This window comes from Nyctibius grandis, chromosome 12 (assembly GCF_013368605.1).
Source record: "Nyctibius grandis isolate bNycGra1 chromosome 12, bNycGra1.pri, whole genome shotgun sequence".
Classification (NCBI taxonomy): domain Eukaryota; kingdom Metazoa; phylum Chordata; class Aves; order Nyctibiiformes; family Nyctibiidae; genus Nyctibius; species Nyctibius grandis.
Genome location: NC_090669.1, coordinates 1,700,873 through 1,716,887, shown reverse-complemented (window position 1 = coordinate 1,716,887; position 16,015 = coordinate 1,700,873). Strand labels below are relative to the sequence as shown.

At 60.3% G+C, this 16,015-nt stretch overlaps 2 protein-coding genes across 3 annotated transcripts; both read right to left on the bottom strand.

Annotated features, from left to right (window-relative positions):
• Positions 1 to 465: 465 nt before the first annotated feature.
• TMEM208 (transmembrane protein 208) lies at positions 466 to 5,719 on the bottom strand. Its single transcript, XM_068411353.1, has 6 exons — positions 5,669 to 5,719; positions 5,497 to 5,592; positions 5,339 to 5,398; positions 5,030 to 5,166; positions 1,778 to 1,862; positions 466 to 695 (listed from the first exon to the last, which is right to left on the bottom strand). Exons 1-6 carry the CDS (start codon positions 5,672 to 5,674, stop codon positions 558 to 560), a joined length of 522 nt encoding a protein of 173 aa, XP_068267454.1. The 5' UTR covers positions 5,675 to 5,719; the 3' UTR covers positions 466 to 557.
• A 1,312-nt stretch (positions 5,720 to 7,031) lies between these two features.
• Positions 7,032 to 15,972, bottom strand: ELMO3 (engulfment and cell motility 3). Of its 2 annotated transcripts, XM_068411101.1 has the most exons (20): positions 15,617 to 15,972; positions 15,505 to 15,545; positions 15,313 to 15,385; positions 15,187 to 15,237; positions 14,544 to 14,713; positions 13,556 to 13,655; positions 13,300 to 13,451; positions 12,410 to 12,488; positions 11,810 to 11,860; positions 11,338 to 11,460; positions 11,035 to 11,166; positions 10,680 to 10,784; positions 10,115 to 10,223; positions 9,761 to 9,897; positions 9,510 to 9,673; positions 9,299 to 9,411; positions 8,962 to 9,066; positions 8,656 to 8,738; positions 8,359 to 8,439; positions 7,032 to 8,161 (listed from the first exon to the last, which is right to left on the bottom strand). In XM_068411101.1, the coding sequence occupies exons 1-20, from the start codon at positions 15,692 to 15,694 to the stop codon at positions 7,949 to 7,951; spliced, it is 2,160 nt and encodes a 719-aa protein (XP_068267202.1). In that variant the 5' UTR covers positions 15,695 to 15,972; the 3' UTR covers positions 7,032 to 7,948. The 2 variants fall into 2 exon arrangements, with proteins under 2 accessions (XP_068267202.1, XP_068267203.1); XM_068411102.1 differs by lacking the exons at positions 10,680 to 10,784; positions 11,035 to 11,166; positions 11,338 to 11,460; ... (7 more) ...; positions 15,505 to 15,545; positions 15,617 to 15,972 and having other exon boundaries at positions 9,761 to 9,853; positions 10,115 to 10,190.
• Positions 15,973 to 16,015: the final 43 nt, after the last annotated feature.

Below are 16,015 nucleotides of genomic sequence, written 5' to 3'. Positions count from 1 at the left end.
GGAGCCCAGGCTCAAACCCCAAAGCCCCACGTGTGGCTGCAGGCCCTGTTCACACCCAGCTCCCCCTCGCTCCCCGTCTCGCGGGGCAGCTGCAGCCCCGCTGCAGGGCGTGGGTGCTCCAGCAGGCAGGGCAGCCCAGAGCACGCCCGGGAAGGGATGAGACCCGCTTGTCTTGGTGGATTCTGCTTCCCTCCAGGGCTGGCATTTTCTAACTGCTCCCCCTGTATGAACACACTGCCCAGTCAGTTCAGCTCTGCTCTTTAATGCGCTATTTCCTCCCACGTTGCAATCCCCGACCAAACACGATAGGGTGCTGCTTTGAAAAGGTATTTATACACATCCCAGCATCACCCCCCTCGTCATCCCACGGAGCAAGGCCTCGACCGGCGCCAAGAGCCAACCGAGGGAAGTCTCTTGCGGCCTTTCTAGCAGGACAGCAGCGATGACAGAGGGCAACGTAGCTACTGCGATGGTTCCGGGCTGGTTTTGGGCACGTCCCTGATGAAATAACAGCGTGGAGATGACGGAGTGGCGTTCGTTTTTCTCCCCAGCCAGGGTTAGAAGCGTTTCATCTGGCGGCGTTCCTGTCGCCGTTGCTTCTTCTCATTGGGTTCCTGAGCGGCAGGCGAAGAGTCGGCTGTAAGCCAGGGCCCCAGGATGTTCACCCAGAGGAGGTAGAGAGCGCGTCCCGGAGCCTGCGAAACACACGTGGCACAAACCCCGGTCACTTTGGGGACAGCTCTGGCCGAAAGGAGCTGGAATGTCTTTACAGGCTGGCTCAGGGACATCACAGGATGCACGGAAATCACCGGCGTCCAGAACAAACAGCCTGATTTCACAGGGTGGAGGGACTTGCCTACGTATACAGCGCTCGGGCGTCCTATGTGGAAACCTCAGCATCAGGTCTGAATTACCCAGGAAGATCCAACTGCCCAGACATGCTGCCTCTGCCCTCCTTCCCAAAAAACACCCCCCTTTTCTCTAAATGAAAACAAATGTGACCTGGATGGTCTCTGGGGGATAGTCAGAGGCTCGGGTGCCCTCTGCCAGGCCAGCTAGAGAGGAGCTGGTGAGCAAGGACTGAAACAAGATGATTTTCTACACTCCCACGATTGCCTTATATACCTCTGTGGGATATATTCACAGAATCACAGAATCAACCAGCTTGGAAGAGACCTCTGGGATCATCGAGTCCAACCATTAATGGATATTGGATTAATTTGAATTTATTTGAATTAATATTCAAAGCAACTGTGGGATTTTTTTTTTTTTAATTGACTGGAGATATTATTTATCCTTCTGCAAAAGCAGTTTTAGCTGGAGGCACATGACGTGTTTCTGGTGTGTTAAAGGGAAATCAAAGCCTCCAGCGTTTGATCTACCAAGTGTCCAGCAGTTCCCAGCCTCGGTCCGTGCTGGTGAACGACTGAGCAAACCAAAGAAGCAGCAGCACAGTCTGTTTGCCACGGTCACAAAAGGCCCAACGCACAAAGATGGCTTTGATCTGCCTCGTGGTTCTCGTTGCCCTTTCACAGGACTGGAGAGAAAGGCCAAGGCAAGCCGAGTTTTTAGGTGATCAACTCAAAGGGATCAGAACTTCTTTCCCTTGTACAGTCTTGTTTTTAACAAGATTTGTCAGGGAGATTAAAAAAATTGATCAGAAAATAGTTTTGGCCTGAAACAGGACCCCATGAAATGGAGAAATCACGTCCTTGGCTCTGAAGATGAGGAAAGACAAGGAGAACGTAGAGCAACAAGGAAAACCCCAGGGGCTTACCAAGAGCCAGAAGTACCAGACGTAGAGCGAGAAGCAGCTCAGCACTTGGACCATGGCTGTCAGCAGGATCACGTCCTTGAGGTGCCTGAGGGAAGAAAAGCAAGACATTAACCTTCTGCTCCAGCCCCCGCCGAGCACACCAGCTCCTCTGTCTGCGCCGCCTCCGGGGAGCGACCCTCCCGGCCCCACCGAAGGGCTCTCCCTGCAGCTACGCTTTGCCACGCTGATCTAGAAGAACCAGAGCAGTGAACAAAACAAAACAAAGCAAGCTGATGAGTTAAAGAGCCAGGCTGCCTCTGCAAAGGGACACTGAGACAGCTGAGGAACGGAGGGGGTGGAAATCAGCAGCAAAACCACCACCCCCGCAGCCAGCACCTCCAACTTGACACAGATCATGGCATAAAGCACGGCCGCTCGCGTACCCGCAGCTGGCAGCACCAGGGGAAGCGTGAGTCTCCCCTGTGCCTCTCCCCTGTGCCGTCTCACAGGCTGACAGACACACTCAGGGTCACCGAAGGGCTGGGGTGCCGCACGGACAAGCACACCACCGCCCGCCAGCCGAGCTACGGCAGCACACAGCTCCCCCTCCCCTCCTGCTTCTCCATCTCTGGGGTCTTCCACGCCAGCCTGAGGCAGAGCTGAGGGCAGCTATGGAGGGGAACAAGCTGCCCACACCTCAACCACCACCCTCAGGGAGGGGACCTGACACCCAGGAGAGGGGAACAGGGATTGGTTTTTCAACAGGAGAGACAGGGAGTGGGTTAGATGGCTTAGAAAAACACCAGCGCCTTCACTCCCTTTAAATCATCATCTGCTGGAGTCAGAAACACTCGAGTCACATCCAAGAATGGAGTTAAGGAAACAAAGGTGAAGGTAATGGTAATGAAAGAGCTTGTCTTGTCCTGGGCAGCTCAGCAAAGGGACCAGCAACAACTGGTTTAAGCTGGGAGACCGTCATCAACACAAGACACTGCAGAATCCACCATCAAGAGCTCCATGGTGGGATGCTGAGGCTCAGAAACCTCGTGCATCAGCGGAGGACACAGAGGGGTGACGGCAGAGCTCCCACCGAACCCAGCAAGGTCGGCCTCCCTCAGCGCCAGAGCAACACCCAGCGTCTGTTTCGGTGACAGACGGCACGAGGGAAGCGCCATCGAGTCTGCAGCCTCCCCGCAGCAGCTCCAGGAGAGCAGGCGGGGATCAGCTGCTCAGCTCGGAGGCAGGAAAACATCTGCTGCTTTCTGGAAGTAACCGCGAGCCTGGAGCGGTTCCCCGAGCCCCGGAGGGGCAATTCAGAGCGTTTCACCTGACAAACGGACACAGTGGAGCACTGAGCTTCATTAACACGTTGTGTTCATGTACTAATGGGGTTAAACTAATGAGCCTGGCGCTCTGACGGCCGGGGGCTCTGCACAGGCTCAGGGTAAGGACGGGAACTTCAGCTGTGCAGGTTTGGTTTGTGCAGCTCTGCCTCCACCGTGTTTTGCACAGCTCTGACGAGCATTGATTCATGTTAATGTGTCATAAAACTCCCCCCAGCGGTGTATTGCTCAGGCAGAAAAACCTCAGAGCCCCGGTACCAAGGGTGGTACGATGGCTGCGGGGGTGGTACGATGGCTGCGGGGGTGCTACAGCTGCGCTCTCACCTTTTCACAGCAGGTCACAGGATCCCTGCGCTAACTCCTGCCAGCGCCATCACAGACGTGCACGGGGCAGTTCTTGGGGCACTCACACATCTCCCACAGCAGGAGGACACCCCAGCCAACATCAAACTTCTGTAGTTTCCTTACTGGACTGTCCCACGTCGTGTTCCACAAAAAAAAAGATATCCAAAATATTTTACTCTTCTACTCAGGAGAGCCAAAACGGTGTAAAAGGGGAGAAAAACGCTCAGCTGATGAGTAGGAAAAAGAAGTGACTGTAGGATGAAGATTAGAGGCTCACAACTCTAGAAATAACTCCCTCTCTTCCCGGCCACCTCATCCCTCGGCTGAGTCTCTTACACCCCACGTCTCCAGACACTCTGGCTGCACGTAAAAAACCTACTGCTCCGCTACCAAACACACCAGACGAGAGCTCATCTGTGCAGACAGCACCGCTGTGCTGCTGAGAACAACCCCAGGCACCTGCTGCCCGCAGAAATAAAACTTCTGCCAAGAAAAATAAAAATATATAAATCAACACACGGCCCTTCCAGCCCGAGAACACCTGACGTGACGCAGAGGGCTCTGCCGGAAACGAGGCCCCGCTGTGTTCCTCCAAAAGCCCGGCAGCACCTGGAAGACGGCGGTAAACCTTAAATTACAGGCCAAGGGCATGGGAGGGAAGGGACCAGCTACCCCGGGAACCTCCCTGAGCTGAGCACGCGCTGAGGAACCCCAGCAAGGGCTGGACCAACGGACGGAGGCTGAGGGCAGGGAGGACAGAGAGCAAAGCCTGACGCATCCACGACTGCCCGGCAGTTTTCTGCAACTAGTTTGGGGCTCACTGTTGAAAACCACAGAAATCTAGATGGTATTTCTGCTGTTTCAGTACTGTTGTCTCCTGATTTTATTTAGCAGCGCTTTGCAGGAATTGTTGTGTGCTCCTTGACCAAGGAAAAGAGTTACAGCCCCGCCAAGAACACCGGCAAGGCAAACGCTTGGGGCTGTCCGCAGAGAGACGGGAGGAACGCGCGAGCAAGGGGGCAGAAAAGGCCGAGGAGGTGAGAGGAGCTGGCCTAGACAGCAGGGAGGTTTGTTAGCGTGTAGAACAGTTCAAGACACGGCCAGTTTGCAGCCAGGATGGGGTAGGGGAGGGGGAGCTGCGTGCTGCCTCCCGCTCTGTCATCGCTACCCACAGTAGTGGTTTAAAAAGAAAATACATATTTCTCTGTGCATTGCAGGAGTGTGCACAGCGTCAGCGCTGTCCCCTCACTGAAAGGGGGCTCTAACCTGCTCCAGCCCAACAATTTGGGGTCTCCTACCTGTGCGCCTCAGCCCCAAGGACAGCGACTGTTCCAGGCCGACATACGCACGCGGCGGCTTATGACTAGTGCACACCGGGTGAAGCATTCAGGTAACGGGGACACTTTAGGTATATTCTTAGAAAAAATGGCTACAGGCTCCCAGCTCCCCTCACGCCTGCGCCGCTGGGCAAGGTGGGGTGGGAGCTGAAGCCTGGCCTTCCCCTCGGGGGGCTTCTCCTGGCTCTGCGTGCACGCTCAGGCAGCAGGTCCTGCTCACCTGGACTCGTGCGGGTGTGGACACTCACTCTGCCATCCCCTGCTCCATATTCAGGTCAATTCCCCCGTCGGCAAGGCTGCCATCGTCTGTGAAAGACGGCTTGGCCATGGAGTTCATGGACCGGTAGCTGGTGCCGTAGATCACCGAGCTGAAGACAAATGCTAGCTGCAACAAGGAAACAGCTGTCAGCCGCAAACGCCGCAAGCCCCGGGCAGAGCGGCAGGGGCCTGCTGGCCTTGCCTGTGGCGCCAGCCAGGAAAGGGCCCGGCTTGCCACCAGGCCAGGCCCAACCCGGGGCAGGGGACGGTGCCCTGCCCGCCGCGGGCCGGGCGCTCACCCATGTCCAGGCGGAGGCGGCGGGGTAGAAGATCACCAGGTTCACCACGGCGTAGACGGCCTGCGGAGAGAGCGCGGCACGGCTGTCTGCCCTGCCCGGCCCGGGGCCCGGCCCTCCCCACCGCGGCCCGCCCCGCGGCCCTCCCCGCCCGCACTCACGGAGGCCCCCAGGATGATGCGGAGGTAGAAGCGCAGCGTCTCCCGGTTCTCCTCGAAGATCTGCTTCTTGCCCTTGGTGCCCGCCTTCCCCTTGGGCTGCGGAGCCAACAGACGCAGTCAGCGGCGCGGCGCGGCCCGCCCCGGGCCCCCGCACCCCTGCCCCGCCACTCACCGCCATGGCCGCGCCGGCTCCGCGCTCCGCTTCCGGCCTGCACCGGAAGTGACCGCCCCGCCGGAAGTGGCGGGACCGGAAGTGCTGGGCCCGCGCCTGGTGCATGGCGGCCCGGGCCTGCCTCAGGGCAGGGAGGGGAGGCCGCGGGCCTGGGGATCCTCCCCGTCCCCTTCCCCGGGCCCCGGCGGGTGTCTGCCGTTCCCAGCCCCTGCGGCCCCCGCGCTGCAGGCCGTGGGCTTGGGGTGCCGGTGCCCTCCCTTCCCCGTACAGCGCCCCTTGGGCCGCCTGTGCCCGGCACCTCCCCTTGGCTCTTGGCATAAGGTTACCCACAGCACCCCAGCCCTGTCAGGGTCCCGCACAGCCCTCAGGAGCCTGACCTGATGCGGTGCACGCTGCCTTGCTCTCACCTCGGTAGCTCCACTGGCTCCTGGGAGGTGGTTGGGGGTGTGGGGTAAGAGCTGGGGGCACAGAGCCTGGCCCTGCGGGGCAGCAGCCTCACAGCCACTGCCTTCGCCAGCCTCGTCTGGCCTGGAAACAGCCTCTTTATGGCCGGGATCACAGAAGGGTTGGGGTTGGAAGGGACCTTAAAGCCCATCCAGTCCCAACCCCCTGCCACGGGCAGGGACACCTTCCCCCAGACCAGGTCGCTCCAAGCCCCATCCAACCTGGCCTTGAACACTGCCAGGGAGGGGGCAGCCACAGCTTCTCTGGGCAACCTGGGCCAGGGTCTCACCACCCTCACAGCAAAGAATTTCGTCTTCATATCTCATCTCAATCTCCCCTCTTTCGTTTTAAAACCGTTCCCCCTCGTCCTGTCACTCCTTGCCCTTGTTAAAAGCCCCTCTCCAGCTTTCCTGTAGCCCCTTCAGGCACTGGAAGGTGCTAGAAGGTCTCCCCGGAGCCTTCTCTTCTCCAGGCTGAACAGCCCCAGCTCTCTCAGCCTGTCTCCAGAGCAGAGGGGCTCCAGCCCTCTGAGCATCTCCGTGGCCTCCTCTGGACTCGCCCCAACAGCTCCGTGTCCTTCTGATGTTGGGGCCCCAGAGCTGGACGCAGCACTGCAGGGGGGGTCTCACGGGAGTGGAGCAGAGGGGCAGAATCCCCTCCCTCGCCCTGCTGGCCACGCTGCTGGGGATGCAGCCCAGGATACGGGATGCTGCTCTCCAGGCTTCCAGCCCAAGAGGCACTGGCCCAATGTGCAGCAGCTGAGCCTGCCCAGCTTGTTACTGGGAGCACTGGTGTTTTTCACGCTCTGTGCTGCAGCACCGTCCCAGTCTTGCCCGCTTTGGCCCCCCTTTGCCCCGCCGCCAGCCTGACCCCTTCCCCAACCCTTTGGAAAGGACACAGCCCCGAGTTCTCCCACAAGTGTTTATTGTCCCAGTACAGGGGAGGCAGAGGCACAGTCGGAGCCCTGGCAACCTGCAGCTACGAGTTATTACCGCAGCACCCCTGGGAGAAGCTGTAGGCACAAGGAGGTGTGGGGGCACCGGGCTGGGAGCCGTGGGGGCACCGGAGGAGGTAGCTCGTCGTGGTGCAGTAGTGCAGCAGCATGGCTGAAGTGTGCAAGGATCCGCCCGGGGCGGGAGAAGGCACCGGGATGGGCACGAGGCCGCACGGCAAGGGCAGACCGGGGGTGTCCTCCTCCCACCAGGCGCGGCGGCGAGGAGCCCCTAACCCAGCTGAAATGGTGCTGGGAGAGGGGGCTTGTACCCTAAACACCCCCCGCCCTTCCCAGGAGCGGGAGAAACGTTTCAGTGCAGGAGGGGCCTGGCTGGGCAGGCACACCGTGCTCTGGAGATGCCATCTGCTCGCCAAACCGAGCGGAAAAGGGTGTTTTATCCTTTTTTCTAACCACTTTCTTGTCCAGAAAGGATCCCCTGCGCTGTCGGGGAGAGCCAAGCAGCCCGTACCTTTGTAGTGCTGCCCCCCTCCAGCTGTCCCAGCGCTGCCTGTACCTTTATTCCTGCCCCCATCCTTGCCCTCTCTGCCCAAAGAATGGTGGGGAGCTGCGCTGCCACAGAGGGGCTCGGCTCTCTGGCAAGTCTTTTGTCTCGTCTGCCCATGGAAGGTGGGGGCAAAGCAGCCGGGTCACCCCCCCTCGAGGCAGGGAAGTGTGGGCAGATCACCCCGAGGTGGGCAAAGTGCAGGCAGCACCCGGCCGAGCCCCCAGCCAGCACCTGGGCTTGGCCCTTTGGGGCAGGAGATGGGGGACAGAGGCTGGAGGAAGGGGTTTGGGTTTTGGGGGTGTATGGGGAGGGGGGGACACGGAGCACAGGAAGGAACTCACTGCTCTGCGTGACTGAAGTCGTAGCAGAAGTTTAAGTTGCTGGGGGGCTTTGGGACGGGAGGGGGGGTGTCGGGGATGCTGATGTTCTCCAGGTCCAGGAGCCGCAGCTTGAGCTCCATGGAGAGCAGGACATCGAGGTCCGTCTGCGTTCGCTCGCTCGTCATCTCCTTGCCCAGGAGCACATTCAGCCCGTCCGTCCAGAGGCAGAACTGGGGAAGGGGTGTGTGGGCGGCTCCAGCACCAGCCCTGGGCAGCCAGAGAGCCCCCTTCTCCCCTCTGCTGTGCCCCCCACCCCAGGGAAGCCCAGCAGGGTGGGCTGGGGGGGCAGACACACATGCCCCTGACTCCCTCCCCTGCCTGCTGCCCCTGCAAGGCCATCTGGCCACAGCGTGCCCTCGGAGCTCACCTCGTACCGGGTGGGGGCAACGAAGTTGAGGCAGTACTCCTCCACGTCGTACACGATGGAGAAGGCCAGCTCCAGGACGTCCTGTGGGCACAGCACAGCCGGGAGTTGGCTTCTCCAGCCCAGTGGGGTTCCAAGCAGGAGCCGCCTCCCAGCCTCCTCCTCTGTGCCCGAGAAGACTCCAGAGATCTCCAGTCTCAAGCCACATCAAAAACCTGCCATGATCCGTGAAACCACCCAACCTGCCACCATCTACCCACCACCAAAAACCATCACCAGCTGCACAACGCTGCTGCTCACCTTGTTCTGCTTCCCGGAGCTCTTCTCCTTCGTGTGCGGACACTCCTTCCCCACGAGCAGCATCTTCATGTCCGCCACAGGAACTGGGACAAGCGGAGGAGCTGTGAGTGCCTCCTCTCCCTTCTCCCTTCTCCCTCTCCTCTGGAGACCCAGCCCACCCCAGCCTGAACTCCCACAGCTCCCAGTCCTATGATACCAGCAGGCACTGGGCCAGGCAGAGAGGCAATTCCCACCCAGCACATCCCAGCTGGGCTGGGCAGAGGGTTCCCCTCCTTCCCCACCCTCTTCTTTCTCCCCATCACCTACTTTTCTCCAGCAGGCTCTCGATGGGGGGTGAGCGTACCCCCTCCTCCACGTCCCCGTAGTGCAGCACCTTGTGGTTGGGTGACAGGCGGCAGTACCAGAGCTTGTCTGCAGCAGAAGGGCCATGAAGAAACGCTCAGCCTTCCCCCACCAAGGTCCCCTTCCCCGGGTGGAGGGAGCTGCCCCCTCCTCAGCACACCCCGCTTGGGTTACCCCAGGCCAGCTGCCCAGGGAGCCGGGCACGCTGCTCCCCGCAGATTAATTGTGACTTCCCCGGTGGCAAGGGGACGTGGGGACAAGGCTCGGGACCCCCGCCCAGGAGCAGAGGGCTGGCACTCACCCTGCCTGCGGCGGCTGCTGATCTTGCGGAAGAGGGTGCCCTCGCAGAGGTGCAGCAGGCGCTGCTGTCGGATCAGCTCCAGGAGCTCCGGCTTCAGCCTCTCACGCAGCTCCCTGGGGTGACAGCCGGCAGAAGAGGAGCACAGCCACTCCAGCAGGCGCCCCCTGACCTCCCCACAGCCCCACGGCGTCTCCCCCCGCGGCCCACTCACAGCACAGGCACAGCCAACGTCTCCTCCTGGTGCAGCCGCTCCGTCTGCCGCAGCTTCAGGATCTCGCTGTAGTTCAGCGCGTTCACTCTCGTCTTGAATAGCTCCAGGGAGGTGGGCTTGAGGGACAGGGTCCTGGTGATCTGCTCCCGCACCACCTGCAGCACCTGCAGGGGCCCAGGATGTCACCCCCAGTCTGGTGACGCTCCCCAGAGCCCCTGAATTTGTGCTGGGGCTCCAGCGTGTCCTCGCACCTTGTCAAAGTCCTCCTGGGTAGCACGCATCTCCTTCCAGGTCTTGTTCACCAGCTGGATGCAGATGCAGAAGAGCTCTTCAAAGAAATGATCCTGCCCGAAGAACATAGGGTAAAAGGCCTGAGCCGTCTCCGAGCCTGCGGTGAGAAGGACAGATGATGCCAGACTCCCCAGTTTTTCCAGAGGATTTCAGTGTCCAGGAGAACCTGGACATTTCCCAGCCCTCCCTCCCCTTCCCCTGCTGCTGTTGGCCACAGCAGAGCCTGGTGACCCCACGTACACAGCCCCCTGCCCTGGCAGCTTGTCCCCAACTCCTGCCAACCGGCAGGGAGAAGGACAAGCTGGAGCACATACACGGCTCTCCGACGTGCAGGATCTCGCAGAGGATCAGGGTGAGCTGGATGCTGCTTCGAGCGAAGGGACATTCGTGTTTGTCTTCCCGGCTGCTGTTCTCGAGGACAAACTGGAAGAGAGGGCCGTTGCTTGGCGTTACGTGGGCCATGGACTCGGAGGGCTGCCCTAATGGTGGGCCATCCCTAACAGAAGTAGTTATGTCTCCCCAAAACCCAGCCCCAGCCTCCTCCTCCTCCTGCCGTGGTGCAGGAGCTGATCCCAGGCACAGCAGGGTTAACGCTCTGCAGCCACGGGCTGGTTTTGCCCAAGTCACCTTGGTTTGCTCAGGGGTGGAAAACAAATTGTGGGCAAAACACTAACAATTATGGGGACTCTTCAGTGCCACCAGCCCCAAATGCCTGCTCCTACCCACAAGGAGGACTCGGCTCCATCTGAAACAGGACACCTGCCCAAAAGGGACATCTTCACCTGGCTTTGGGCAAGGACAGGTCACAAGGAAAGAAAAAGAAGGTGGAGATCCACCAGCACCTCTCTGCCAGGGAGTCCTGCAGGAGAGAGCACGTACCCTGCTGTAGGCGTTGGGCGTGTGCCTGGAGAAATACACCATGTTATCAAGGGCGAGGAGTCCCGGCGGGGCACGGCGGAGGTCCTCCGCTGGGTTGCTGTTGTTCTAGGAGGACACAAAAGGATGCTGCTTTCTTCTCCGAGCAGCAGAGCTCTCCTGACACAGCCATGGGCTTTGCCTTTTGAGTCCTGGCAGCTCCGCAGCACCCGCTGTTTAGCGGTGCCAAGGGAGGAGAAGGGAGGTTGTGCGTTGTGGCCCATCAGCATCAACAGGGACACCAGGCTTAGGGGAGCCATCAGAAGGTGCCGCCGAGGCTGGGTGGCAGAGCCAGCGTGGGGCTGGGGAGGGGACGCACCACGAAGCCCAGCTTGCGGAACTCCTTGGCACACAGGGATCGCCGGCGCTCGGTGCTGAAGTTGCTGGCAGGCGACTCGCTCTCCGACTCGAAGGCGGTTTGGCGCAGTGACTGGAGGAGCTCCCGCTGCTCCTGGAGGGGGAGCGGAGAGAAGGGGATGCTGGTGAGCCCCGCACAAGCAGGTTCTCCCAGGACAAACTGATGATGAAATCAAATGTTCACCCAAAGCTTAGCCTTCACCCGCCTCTACTTCCACAGGTAGAAGAAACCAGGACCAGACTCGCAAGGAGAGCGCTCCCAGACCTGTGAGTAGGGATCCATGGAGGTCCTCATGCGGCGCTCGCACAGGTTGAGGCTGACGGACTGCAGCACGTACAGGTAATGGGCCATCTCATCCCCCAGCGGCTCGGAGCTGTGGATGATGTTCTACAGGAGACCGGGAGTGAGAAGGTTCCCCCAGGCTGCTGCTCCCAGTTCCTCCAAGCCCAGGGCCCAACAGCCGAAGCCCGGCAGGTCCTGCTGCTTGAAGGGGCGTGAGGAAGCAGGCAGCTTCCAGAGCTGGGTGCGCTGAGCTGCAGGCAGCCGGGGGTGCAACCCTGGTCATGCGGGTGCCAGCACAGCAGCACCCATAGGAGGCATCAAGGAAAGGGTGTGGGGCACAAGGGCAACCCAGCCAGGCACGGTCACCAAAGGCTGGGGCTGAGGGGACAGGGGCTGGGGAGGAAGGACAGAGGATGGAGCACAAAGCAGACCCTTGATGAACCCAGCTCCTCACCTTGTGGATAAACTGCCTGATGTTCTTCTCCCTCAAGTAGTCCATCATGTCCTAGGAAGGGAAGAGGCTGTGAGACATTCCCCAGCTCCACACACACCTCTCTTTCCCCCAAAACCCCCGTGTTCCCTTTGCAGCCCCCCATCCCTGCTATGCCTGGGGACAGAAAGGAACTGGCAGACTCAGGAGTGACACCGAAGAGCAGAAGACCTGCCCCCCACATTCCACTGCCCTACCCCACTCCATGGGGTCTCAAACAGATCCTGCCCCACCAGGCTGGCAGGACAGTTTGTGTCACTCAAGGAGAAGAGGCAGAGTGAGGACACTGACTTGAAACATCTCTGGGAACCTCTCACAGCCCCACCACCCCAGAGAACACAAACACGACAGCGGAGGACCCAGCTGTCCAAGACCCCACCACAGGCAAAGGGCTCCACCACCAGCCCTGATACTTCTCCTGTCAATTTGAGATTTTGCATCTCCCCAAAACTTCTCCAAGGAGTGTGAGACAGCAGAAGCCCCTCAGCAGAGCACCCCTGTGGTGCTTGGATCTGCAATGCCCACCACCCCCCTGCCACCTGCCTGCGGAGAGCAGCCCCTTACCCGCCGCTCAGCGTCGGTCGCAGCCAGCAGCAGCGCGATGAGCAGGGCCATCGCCTTCAGCTGCAGCTGGGCGTTTGTCCTGCAGAAGGAGGACGATGAAGATGGGGAGAGTCACCAGCTCTGAGGATGGTCTTGCCCTCCCCAAGGCAGAGTCCTCTTCCCCCTTCACTGCTGGACCCCACTGCGCAGAGCTGGGGGACCCAGAGAGGCCAGAGCCGTGAGTGAGCAGCTGCTGACAGCAGGATGGGGGCTGAGACGGTCCCCAGAGCTGTGACTGCAGAGCACCCACGGATGGATCAGACATCGCTCTGCACACACCCGTGGGTGCAGCATTTTGGAGCTGCAGGAAACCCCAGGGTGAGCAGCAGACTCCTGTCTGGCCAGAGCCCTGGGCATGAGCCTCTGTTTGCTAGAGAGACAAACGTCCAAATGAAGAGATGCAGAGGTATGAGGAAGATGAGGGAGCGAAGAACCCGCCTCAGCTGAGGCATTTACCAAACTCGGTCTGTTCCGTACAGCACCACCACCCCCAAGGTGCCAGGAACACCCGACTGCTCCTAAATACACCGGGGAAAGGGAGGGAAGAGCCAACGCCAGAACAAATGGCGGTCAGCTAAAGAACCAAGATATCTGAACAGAACAGGCCAGGAATGAATGAGTCCATCCGTCCCCGAACGAACCCAGAAAGAAATTGACCTGGAAACAGGATGGTTTCCAGAAGAGTCCATCCCTCCCCGAGCAGCGGGGACAGGACAGGCTGCCCACCCCCCAGGTGTTGAGGAAGGGACAATACAACGTTGTGCCAGCAAGACCCGGAGAAATGCGTTCCATCGCCTCAGCCCCACCAGCTTTGGGATGGGGGCAAACGGTGCTCTGGCCTCTCCACTTACACCTGCAGGTGGGTGAGAAGACGATCCAGCGTCACTTCTTTTTTGACTAGGTCAAAGAGGAGGCGACTGGTGGGTACCATGTTCTCCAAGATAGACAAGGAGAGCTGCTGGACAGATGCATCCACCGCGTTCATATTGACGTAACTCACTATCTACGAGACACAAAACCAGCCGTCAACAGCAGGCTGAGCCGGGGTGACGAGGGGAACGAGGGATCCCAAGGGCACGGGCTGTGGAGCCTGCAGAAGGCGCTCACCTTCTTGATGAAGGCTGCACTAAGAGTCTCCCAGGAAACAAAATCATGCTCCATCAGCTCCATGAAGGCCTTCAGGGTGTGAGCTAACATCTCTCCTGTACTGGAGGGACAGACGAGCAAACGCAGTGAGGATGGGTCCAGATACTCCACAGTCACCACCGTGAGACAGGAGTACAGTTGCACGTTGGTGGGTAGGTTAGAAACAGCTAGAGAAGCAGAGAGCAGCAAGCAGGAGAAGAAAGGAAAGAGAGACTGTTGGGTAAGAAATTGGACTCGTGCTTAGTCATCCCAGGAAGTCGAGGCAGGGGAAGTTCAACAGTTTCTGGAAAGCTGCGTTACCACGGTACAAAGATCACTGCGGAGAATCACAGAATCAATCAGGTTGGAAGAGACCTCTGGGATCATCGAGTCCAACCATTGCCCTGACACCAGCCACCCCAAATCCCTCCCCCTGCTTCCAAGAAACACGCGCTGTGCTGCCTGGTCATAGGCTCCACATCCTCTGTGAGATAGGAGCTTGGAGGAGATGCACCATCACATCCTGAAAGGGTCAGGCAGGCACTAGTTTGGCAACCAGGGTTTTCTCAAGCTGCCTGCAGAGCTCTCGCAGCTAAAACCTCAGGGCAGAGGGGTTATTCGGGGTGGCAGGAACGAGCAGCGGCGGAGGGTAGGATCATCGCAGGAGGGTTCCTGGCAGCAAACCCCATGGGGCTGCAGGTGACCCAGCCAGCGAAGGGCTGGGAGGTTCAAGTCTGGGCACATTCATGAGGAGTCAGGACCACAGAACTGTGGGGACCTTCTCCCGGCTGCCAGGTGAAGAGCCTGCAGAGCCAAGCGCCCTGCTGCCAGCGCTGCCCTTCACGCCGCAGCACGGGCACCAACAAGCCAGGGATACGGAGTCCACTCCAAGGCCCAGCTTAGAGCTCATGCAGCATTAGCAAGGGAGAAAAGTCAAGAACTGCGAGGAAAGTCCTCTCCTGCTACTCACTCATTCCCTTCTTCCACAATATAGAAGATTTGTTTCAAGCCATTCCTGCTGATGAACTCCTGAGCAAAGGTAACGTCTTGGGAGAGGCTTGCAAGCTTCTTCAGCGAGTCAGTCTTCACATCCGAGTTGTTGCTCTGGATCCCACTGTACAACCGCTCTGCTTCTTGGTCCTACCAGGAAGGAAAGGAATCAAGCCAAAGGGGCTCTTTGAAAGACAGCGAGAAGCTTGGAGAAGGCTGGAAGAGCTTAAGCACAAGGTTTAGAAGGAGGCTCAGGCTAGAGCAGCCCCGGTGAGAAGCTGGACGGAGAGATAGAGCCACCAACGCAGAGATGAGGAGGAGATGAGGAAGGAGGTCAAGCTGGCACGACGCTAAGAGTTGGCCCACGCGTCCAAAGTGTCTCGAGATGATTTAGTTTCTTTTCAAACTCCCCCAAGCTCTGCCGAGGGAGAATGAAGGTTGCGACAGGTCTCCTCCCCGTGTTATTTCTGCTGGGTCTCAGGCACCGAGAGGAGCCGTCACGAGCCAGAAGTCACCGAGCGAGGCAGCGGCAGAGGGCTCGGAGCACTGCATCGCCCCGTTGCAGGGGGCCATCCCACCAGGGCACACAGCGGAGAAGGAGACGGGGGGGCAGAGGGATGTACCGGGGAGGTGGTCAGCCGTAAAATGCTCCCGTTCTTAATCTCCCCGCGGTTCTGGAAGGAGAAAGGAACCGGTGAGCCGGTGAGCGCCGCACCGGCGGGGCCGGGGGGACATCGGGGGTGTCTCACCGACTCGGTGATGTAGGTCTGTCGCCCGTCCACGTACTGCAGGGCGTAGCGCTCGGCGTTGGGCAGGCTCCACCTGCGGCGACGGGCGGCCGGTCACCGTGCCGTACGGCTAGTGCCGGTCGCCACCGGGCCAGCGGCGGCCCGGTCACGGGCTGTCACGACTCGGCAGCGGGTGGTGGGTGCGATACTCACGCGTCGCAGACGTCCTTGAGCACCGAGGCGAGGGGCTTGGTCTGCAAGCGAGAGGGTGGCCGTGAGCTGGGGCAGGGGGTCCGCAGGGGGGTTTGGGGGTGCCGGGCGGTACCTGCTGGAGGTCGATGAGCTGCGGGATGGCTCCCACCATCTGGATGGCGATCTTCACCACGTCCTTGGGCGGCGGCATGGCTCCGGCGCCCGCACCGGCACGGCTCCGCACGGCTCAGCACGGCTCCCCGCCCCGCCGCGCCGCAGTTCCGGGTCGCCGCTGCCTCCCCGCCTCCCCGAGGGCCCCCGAGGCCCTGCCGCCACCACCGGCCTCGGTGGCGGTGCCAGCCCCGAGCAGGCCCGGCCCCTCACCTGAGCTGACGCGGGTTTGGCACGACCCACCTCCGCGGAGCACGGGGCCCCCCCGCCGGGAAAGGGCCCGGTCCCGGGGGACGGCCAGCACCCCGCTGTTCGGGGCACCCCGGCCCTCGGGGCTCGGCAAAGGGGAGGCGCAGGCCGG

Excerpts from the sequence above, each read along its gene's own strand:
- TMEM208 (XM_068411353.1), bottom strand. Across the intron at positions 5,167-5,338 it reads CCGCCTCCGCCTGGACATGG|CTAGCATTTGTCTTCAGCTC; the intron begins GTGAGCGCCCGG and ends TCCTTGTTGCAG. Across the intron at positions 1,863-5,029 it reads ATGGAGCAGGGGATGGCAGA|GCACCTCAAGGACGTGATCC; the intron begins GTGAGTGTCCAC and ends TTCTTCCCTCAG.
- ELMO3 (XM_068411101.1), bottom strand. The coding sequence starts at position 15,694 with ATGCCGCCGCCCAAGGACGTGGTGAAGATCGCCATCCAGATGGTGGGA. Across the intron at positions 11,461-11,809 it reads TCAGGCAGTTTATCCACAAG|AACATCATCCACAGCTCCGA; the intron begins GTGAGGAGCTGG and ends GGTCTCCTGTAG. Across the intron at positions 9,898-10,114 it reads CCTGCACGTCGGAGAGCCGT|GCTCGGAGACGGCTCAGGCC; the intron begins GTATGTGCTCCA and ends TTCTCACCGCAG.